The following is an 8,101-nucleotide window of genomic DNA, read 5'->3' as shown; positions in this document are numbered from 1 at the left end:
CTTGTATTTCGGAGGATGTTTAACAAGGGAGACAGAGGGGACAGCTCAGCTGGGGGAAAACAAAGGCGCCTTCAGTGCTCGCCCCGCGCCGTGCTTCGTGTGCCCTGGCTCAGAGCTGGTGCTCAGGGCGTTGCTGATGAGCTCACCCGCCTGCCATGCCGGGCGACAAGCCTCACTTATCGGCCACTCTCGCTTCTCCTGTGCAGGGGGGTCTCCTCGCCCCCCTTGCCACACACGCCGTCTGCTTTGTCACTATCAATAGAAACCCGCTTACCCTTTTGCCCTCGGCTGGTTCAAAGTCTTGACACAGGAGCTGGTGGCTATGATGGGAGATGTCCTACATACGGCAGGGGATGGGGATGCTGGTGAGCACCATGGCTTAGGCTTTGGTGTGCTGTGGGAAGCTGATGTAGGGTGTGTGCATGGTCCCCATCTCCTCCGTGGGACCTCATGGCCAGCTGAGAGCCTGCTGAGCTGGGGCAGTAGGAAGATTGGTGTCTCCCTAGATGCTTGCAGGTGCTGGGTGGACAGGGGGGCATCTTGCTTTTTGTCCCAGCTACTTCCTTGCTAGCCCCATGCCCCACCAAGCCCTGCAGCTGCGTCTTGGGCAAGGTAGGGTAGGATGTCTCACCTGGAGACCACCACCGCATTGCTGAGCAGGAGCCTGCTCCCATCCTGCCTGTGCAGCACTCTGCAAACACCCCAGGGAGGATCTGCCCCTCTTCCCTCCCTTCCTGCCTCTGCAGAGGGGCAAAGAGAGGGCCATGGGAGCTGAGTGTTCACCCTCGCTCATCACACGCATGAGGCTCTCGCATGGCTGGAGCAGGTCCCTGCCCTGGGAGGTGCGTGCTGGAGGGGGGCAGCAAGCGGAGCATCAGCAGGACCTGGGTCCCGTGGCTGCCTGTCTGCTGTGGGGTGTTTTTCTAGCTCAGAGAGCAGGAGCCCTGCTCCCCCTGTGGTTGCCCTCTCCTTCCCCATGGGCTGGGGGATGCTGCCAGCTCCCCAGGCTTGCTTGCTCCTTCTGGAGCTGTGCTGAGGCTTCTCCCCCTACCTGGTGGCTACCTGTCCTGGTTTGGCCTGCCCATGGGAGATGGGTCTGGCAAAGCCGTCCTTGCCGAAAGGGCTGAGGCTGCTGTTTAGCTTGGCGCTGGGGAGGGAGGAGGAAGCAGAAGGTCTGCGGAGATAGAAGCCCATCGGCTGGGACAGCAGGAAGAGGCTTGTGAGCCGCATCCTGCCTTGTGTCCTGAGGAGGCAGCGATTTGGGGCCGGGCATGCTGTCTCCTTGCCTGAGGGCTCATCTTGGCTGGGCGCTGATCCGCATCAACCCGCTCATGTTGGGTTCCCCTTCAGCTGAAAAGCTTTGAAACAGCAGTTGGTTTTACTGCACTGTCCCTGCTTTGGGCAGCAGTGCCAGCCTGGTCCCGGAGCGGGAGTGTGGGGGTGGGTACAGCACGGGCAGGGTGTCCTCAGTGCTCCGTGCTGCTGGGGCACATGTTCTCCCCTACTTGCAAACCATCCCCATCAGTCAGCACATCCAAGCTGCCTCTGCGGTCACCTCTGGCCTCTCCTTGGGTCCCTGGAGACCCAAAGCCAGCTGCATGCTGCCCCAGCTGTGCCGCGATGACTTTCGGTTGCTACCAAGAGAAGGGATCCTGCTCACGCTTGCACTGGAAGAAACAGCAGCTTTTTTCTCCCATCCTCTGTAGCCTCCAGAACTGTGGGTTTGCTGCTGACCCTGAGCTTGGCCTCTCCAATGCAAGCCGCCTCCTGCAGGTGCTGGACCCTGCAGGAGCTACCCTGGATGCCAGTGGAGCTGGGCGGGTACATGGTCCCGGGTAAAACGTGAGCTTGGCTTTGGATCCAGCTCAGTTTTATCTTATCCTGCTTGGAGGAGATAAGGCACAGGAAGAGACCTGGGATGAGGATGTTGGTGCACGTGCAGAATTGGGAGTGTGGGAGCTCATGAGAGATTTGGAGTCCAGAGCTCGCCTTGTTCAAGTCCTCCCCATCCTTCCCATCCCTGGCCAACATGTTTTCCCAAAGCTGTCGGTCAGCTGCTGCCAGCACCATAAATACTGCTTTCACTGATGAATTTTTTTTGTAGCCCTGCTCTGATATGCAAACACCCAAGTGTTTTCTGGAGCCTTGCTGCATGGGTAGCCCCACAGCTGCAGTGTGCTTTTGCTTCATAAAAATTAGCCCATGAATCACCATGTCAAAGAGAAGACCCACACTTTTATGTTTTGTGCCTGTAATGGTGATTCGCAGCAAATTCTCTTTTCCTGCTTTTTGCTGGGCTCTCCCTGTCTCTCCTGCCTGGTTCTGCCTGCCAAGCTAATGCTGTGTTCAGGTGCAGTGGCAGCCCAGGAGCTGGCAGGTGCTGGGATCTCACAGAGTGATGGGAAAGCGGATGAGCAGTGGCTTCTGGTGCGGTTTCTCTTTGCCAGGACTTCAGCTGCTCTGACCCTCTTGGCTGCATCTGGGGCCATGTGTATTGGACCAAGGCTCAGCTAACACAGAGCCAGGTGGGGAGAGCCCCTCCTGTGCTGCAGTCTCCATCCCCTCCCTGGGCACCTTTCAGGCCACCTGTGTGGGGCAGGGACTGTCCCTTGGGGCAGTGACTCCATGCCTGGAGGGAAGAGTGGGGTGGCCTTGGAGTGGTGTGGATGAGCTGGGATGATACAGAGGAGGAGTGACAGCAGGGCAGAGGAGCTGCTGTTGGTGAGTGTGGGAAGGAAGGCTCTAGCCTGTGTATGGGGGCCCTGTAGAGGTGGCACTGGGCTGGGAGGTCACAGGTGGTCTGAGCAGCAGGGGAATATGAGTGTCCCCGAACAGGCGAGGGGTGGGAGGATGTATCCCTGGGCGGCATTGCCAGGTGGCTCTGGAGATGGCATCTGGGTTTCCTTTCCCTCCTTCCTTCCCTCCGTCACCGCCCAGTGCCCATCACAGCGAGGGGGCACCAGCAGCAATGATACACTGTTGGGTGGACGGAGGTGTAGTTTTATCTGCGTGGAAAAATATGTGTGCTGAGCCCTTTGATAGTGGTCCAGTAGCCCTGCAGAGCTGGTGTTTCCGTTCATGGGCTCAGCAGGCTGCATCCCGGCATCTGCGTGCGGGTGGAAGAGCTTGTGCATGGAAGGAGCACGTGTGCGCTTAGCAAACACCGCCTGAGCCGTGCTGGGCCAGCTGGGCAAGACCGCCATCCTGGGGTCTTCCACACATTCCAGCCCCTTCTGCCTTGTCTCAACCCCAGCACCCCGACACCATCGTGGCTGACGGGCTTTTCCCTGCTCCCCCCAGTGCTGGACCAGCTCCTGCCAGAGCTCAGCGTCTTGCTCAAGCTGCTGGATCACGAGTACCTGAGTGCCACCACGCAGGAGAAGAAGCTGGCCGTCTCCACCATCCTGCAGAAGCTGCAGCCGCCCACAGGTCTGTGTCCCGCTCCCACGGTGCCCAGTAGCTGTCCCCAGCGGCAGTGGATGACCCCAGTAGCTGCCCCGGGCCAAAACCCCAGCGGGGTAGGGAAAACCGTCTACAGGGCAGGGATGAGCTGACTCTGTGCCCAGCGCCCTGCTCAGGCCCCTTGGGATGCTTTGCTCCCCGCTCTTGCTTCCTGGCTTCTCCCCGCCCCGGGCGCGGGGGCTGGTGTCAGCCCTGCCGTGGCTGCAGGGGGGCTGCTCCCTGCGGAAAGGCCGCTTTGCAGAGGTCTTCCTGCCACCGGTTTCTGCTGAGTGCAACGGTTTCCGCGGGAAGGCCAGGAGGGCCGTGCACCTGGGGCTTCACAGCCTTCCCACTTTCCTGTCCTCCTGGGGGGGGCAGCAGCATCCCTGGGGGCTCCTCTCCTCCCCGGGCGCCTGCTCCAGAGGAGTGCCCCATGGCACGGTGGGGTGGGCTGGCCTGTGTCCTTGGGTTGGTGTTTGCAGGGAGGAGGGGAGCCGGTGCTCGCCCTGGCCACCCTGCCCACCCCCAGGCTGAGAACATCCCCTCACTCCCAGGGAAGGACATGGACTACATGTATGTCAACACGGCATCCCTGAGCAATGGCACCAGCTTCGTGGAGTCTCTCTTTGAGGAGTTTGGTATGTGTGGCCAACCCAGAGTGACGCCCGGGAGTCCCACTGGGTGGGTGCCATGCTGGCCTTGGGGTCCCTGCTGACAGCAGGAGCTCTTGGGGTGCCCTGGGGAAGGAGGGTAAAAGCTGCATCCTTGTGTCCAGGGTGGGCACCATCACCCCGGGTGCTTGCTCCCACTCCCCTGAAGCTGCCTGGGGGCTGGCCATGGGGGGTCCACACACACCCTGGCCCAGCTGCGTTTACCAGCAGTGCCCGTCTCCCAGCACTTTCCCAGTGAAGGGCCATGGGGTGCTTGCCTTGCGGGTCCCTGGAGGGCATGGCTGGGGAGGCCAGCTCTGGGGTTTCCTGCTCCCTTCACCCTCTCTGCTTATCCCTGGGCAGACTGTGACCTGCGGGATCTCCAGGACATGCAGGAGGAGGAGGGGGACACCAGCGATGTCGTTGGCTTGGAGCTGGCGAGGAGCCAGACAGCAAAAGCTGTAAGTCCCCAAATGCCAACCTGCGAGGTCTGCTCTGCACCTGCCCAGAGAGGTGGCGGTGGCCGGGGCTGGGACCCGTTCCTGTCCCTTGCCACCGCGATAGCTGCTGGGACTCATGACCCTCTCCGCTGCCTGGCTGATGCCGGTGGTGTTTCTGCTGTAGGTTCCTGTAGACCCTGCTCCACCGCTGCCCACCACTCCCCCGCCTGAGGATTACTATGAGGAAGCCCTGCCCCTGGGCCCCGGCAAGGCCCCTGAGTACATCACCTCCCGAAGTGAGTCCCGCTCCGTGCTGAGGCGGCAGGAGGGTGGGGGGTGCCTGCTGCATCCCCCCACCTGCCTGCCTGCCTGGCAAAGCAGGCAGCCCTTGGTGGGTGTGACGGCTCATCCCAGGGAAGGAAATGTCGGTGCTCCCACCGGCATCGCTCCTGTCCGACTTCCTTCCCATCCCACTGCGCTGTTATTGCAAGGAGTTGTTTGCTCCAGCTTGACTGGGAAGGGGGTGATGGGGAGAGGTTGGAGCCATGGGGGGACTGATGCTGAGATGCCCTGGGAGGGTGTGCTTTGCTCTGCCCTGGCTCACAGGCTCACTGCTCAGAGCGTCCTTGGGGGGGAAACCAGGTGTAACAGCCCCAGCTGCCCTCTGCTTCCTCCACAGACAGCTCCAGCCCCCCCAACTCCATTGAGGATGGCTATTACGAGGATGCAGACAGCAATTACCCTGTCACCAGGATGAACGGGGAGCAAAAAAACTCCTGTAGGTATCCGGGTGCCCTTGCCAGGGAGGGGAGAGCTTCGGCAAAGTCCAGCCCTGAGATGGGGGCTTGAGGGCTGGGCTGGGGGCCGGTGGGGTTGAGGGGCTGGAGGACGTCTCGCGTGTCAGAGGCTGCCGGCCAAAAAGCAAGGAGCGTGGAGTGCTGTTTGTCACGCAAGCCAGAGCCCTCATGCTGCAGAAGGGATGTAATTGGTGCCATGTCTGTCACCAGCGTGGGGAAGGGGTGTCCCTGCCTATGCAGCTCTTGTGCCCTGCATGAGCTGCCTCTGCCATGGCAGAGGAGAGCTGGGGCAGGGACACCACTGCAGAGCCCTGCTCCTCCATGCCCCGCACGGGAGGTGTGGGGCAGAGGGCCGGCGTGTGATCCTCTGTTGCGGGTAGAAGGTTTAATCCAGGCTTTCAAAGTTTGAGGCTTGCAAAGAAATAAGGCAGCCCAGGGGTTTGGATAGACACACCTGGGGTTAGCATTTGGCCCACGAGCATCCTGCCTGGTTTGGAAGGGAAATGGAGACAGCTGGGGTCAAAACACTGCTGTTTTCAGGGGATGACATGGAGTCCGTCTACCGCAGCACCCAGCGCAGGCTCTGTGCTGGAGCCTGCCAGGCGCGGGGAGCCCTGGCAGTGTGCGAGCATGCCCGGCATGCAGGGCCCCGGGGTGCCATTCGGGGTGACTCGCCTGCTTCCTTCCAGACAATGACTCGGATGCGATGAGCAGCTCTTACGAGTCGTATGACGAGGAGGAGGAAGAGGGGAAGGGCCAGCAGCTGACACACCAGTGGCCGTCGGAGGAAGCCTCCATGAACCTGGTGAAGGATTGCAGGATTTGCGCTTTCCTGTTGCGCAAGAAGCGCTTTGGACAGTGGGCCAAGCAGCTCACCATCATACGGGACAGCAAACTGCTGGTGAGCCCAGAGCTGGTGGGGGACAGAAACCCGCTGGTGGGCTGGGAGGGAGGTCGGGTCCAGGCTGAAGAAAAGTGGCACTATCCAAGCCAAGACCCTGCCCCAAGGCTGCGACTGCCCTGCAGAGCACATCCAGGGGCTGCCCTCGCTTCCCTTGCAAGTGAATGGAGGGCTCCCCTCTTCTGGGACCCCATGGAGTGAGAGGGCACCACGCAGCCCTCTGCCACCGAGGCTGTTGCAGAGACTGAGCCACCTCCATCTATGCCACCTGAGAGGGACCCTGAGAGGGACCCCAGGTCTCCCCAGCATGGCAGCAGGACAAGCAGGTTTTGGCCGAGTCCTGAACGGTTCCCTTTGCTTCCCCTAGTGCTACAAAAGCTCTAAGGACCGGCAGCCACATGTGGAGGTGCCCCTGGGGACCTGCAACGTCATCTATGTCCCCAAGGACGGGCGACGCAAGAAGCACGAGCTGCGGTTCTCGCTGCCGGGAGCCGAGGCACTGGTGCTGGCTGTGCAGAGCAAGGAGCAGGCTGAGGAGTGGCTGAAGGTACTATGGCTGCCCCCTGGCTTTGCCTGGGGGGCCACAGACCCTCCTTGGCATCCTTCCTGGCTGAGGCAGGGAGTGGGCTGCCCTGGGAAAGGTCTTGCCCCCCTGGAAGGGGAAGGGGGCTTTGCTCCCATCTCTTATCGGTTCGTGGGGGGCTGGCCAGCAGCTTCCCAGGGCCTGGGCGTCTCCGGCACTGATAGCCCCTGCGGGGTGGGGATGTTTGCTCTCTCCCTCCTCTTCCCCGTGGCCTTTTCCTGCCTTTGTTCAGAAGCGGGAGGCGGGGGCCGCGGGGAAGGGGCAGTGGGTGGGAAAGGAGCCTCTGTGCACACCACAAACCCCGCTGTTAGCTGTTACCCCAAATATGGGAGAACAGGGTCATTTTACATGGCCTGGGCAAGCCATGCTGTGCCTGCCTGTTAAATGGGGTGTCATGAGGTGTCCTGTGCTGGCAGGATGACTGTGCAGCTTGGCACCCAAGTCCCTCACCTCTGAGATTTCCAAAATCTCTGACAAAATCTGCAAAACTGGTTGCAGTTTTGAAGGGGTCAAGGTGTGTGCAATCCCCCAGGCAAGCTGGGCTTGTGCCCCGAGCAGGGCTCGCTGTCCTGTCCTACAGAGACCAGGACCTTTCTCCCTGTGGTTCAGCCTGGCTCTGGCGGCGAGATGGAATTGTGCTGAGCCGGGGAGAGTAGCCCTGGCCCTCAGGTCCATTTTGAGTGGCTGCTGGGGGCTGTCTCCACAGGTGATAAAGGAAACCAGCAGTCCGGCAGTGGGCAGGATGGAAGCCCCCACCTCCCCGGTGATGCCGTGCAAGATGGACCTGGATAAGGTGATGGTTTCTAACCGCCCTGCCGAGGTGCTGCATGGGGCTGCTGCAGCCGAGCCTGGGGAACACGGGTCTCGGGGAGCACCGAGCTCCTGGTGCTGCGTGAGGAGTCCTTCCTATCCTCACAACAGCTCTGCAGGGGCTCCCCGCCGCTGGGGAAGGGGAACTGGGCTCCCCTGGCGCTGGGGGATGTCTCAGCCCTGCACGGGAGGGATGAAGGACCAATAGTGGCTGTTGCTGGGGGCTGCGCAGGGGGACGCTGCTGACAGGGTGCCTGCTCCGATCCCCCCACAGCGACTGTCGCAGGAGAAGCACACCTCCGACTCGGACAGTGTGGCGACGGGTGAGACTGGCTCCCCAGCGGCCCGCAGAGAGCCCGGCGAGCACGGTACGGCCCCTGCCCCCAGCCAGGCAGGCTGTCCCACTGTCCGGGGGGGTCGGCTGTGTGCACCACAGCTGGGGAGCATCCTCTCCCCGTGAGGGGGGACGATGCGACAGC

At 61.6% G+C, this 8,101-nt stretch overlaps 1 protein-coding gene across 1 annotated transcript in view; it reads left to right on the top strand.

The window, feature by feature from the left end:
• The first annotated feature begins 1,825 nt into the window (after positions 1-1,825).
• AFAP1L1 (actin filament associated protein 1 like 1) overlaps positions 1,826-8,101 on the top strand; it is a 13,114-nt gene continuing 6,838 nt past the window's right edge. Inside the window, exons 1-10 of the mRNA XM_019473772.1 lie at positions 1,826-1,835; positions 3,301-3,429; positions 3,996-4,079; positions 4,455-4,579; positions 4,716-4,827; positions 5,211-5,309; positions 6,018-6,229; positions 6,597-6,776; positions 7,519-7,605; positions 7,897-7,990. Coding sequence (XP_019329317.1) covers positions 1,826-1,835; positions 3,301-3,429; positions 3,996-4,079; positions 4,455-4,579; positions 4,716-4,827; positions 5,211-5,309; positions 6,018-6,229; positions 6,597-6,776; positions 7,519-7,605; positions 7,897-7,990 — 1,132 coding nt within the window. The remainder of the gene's footprint in view (positions 1,836-3,300; positions 3,430-3,995; positions 4,080-4,454; positions 4,580-4,715; positions 4,828-5,210; positions 5,310-6,017; positions 6,230-6,596; positions 6,777-7,518; positions 7,606-7,896; positions 7,991-8,101) is intronic.

Source organism: Aptenodytes forsteri, unplaced genomic scaffold (assembly GCF_000699145.1).
Source record: "Aptenodytes forsteri isolate BGI_AS27 unplaced genomic scaffold, ASM69914v1 Scaffold54, whole genome shotgun sequence".
NCBI classification, from domain to species: Eukaryota; Metazoa; Chordata; class Aves; order Sphenisciformes; family Spheniscidae; genus Aptenodytes; species Aptenodytes forsteri.
Note: the sequence above shows the minus strand (reverse complement) of the source record. Positions and strands in the feature narration are given on the sequence as shown.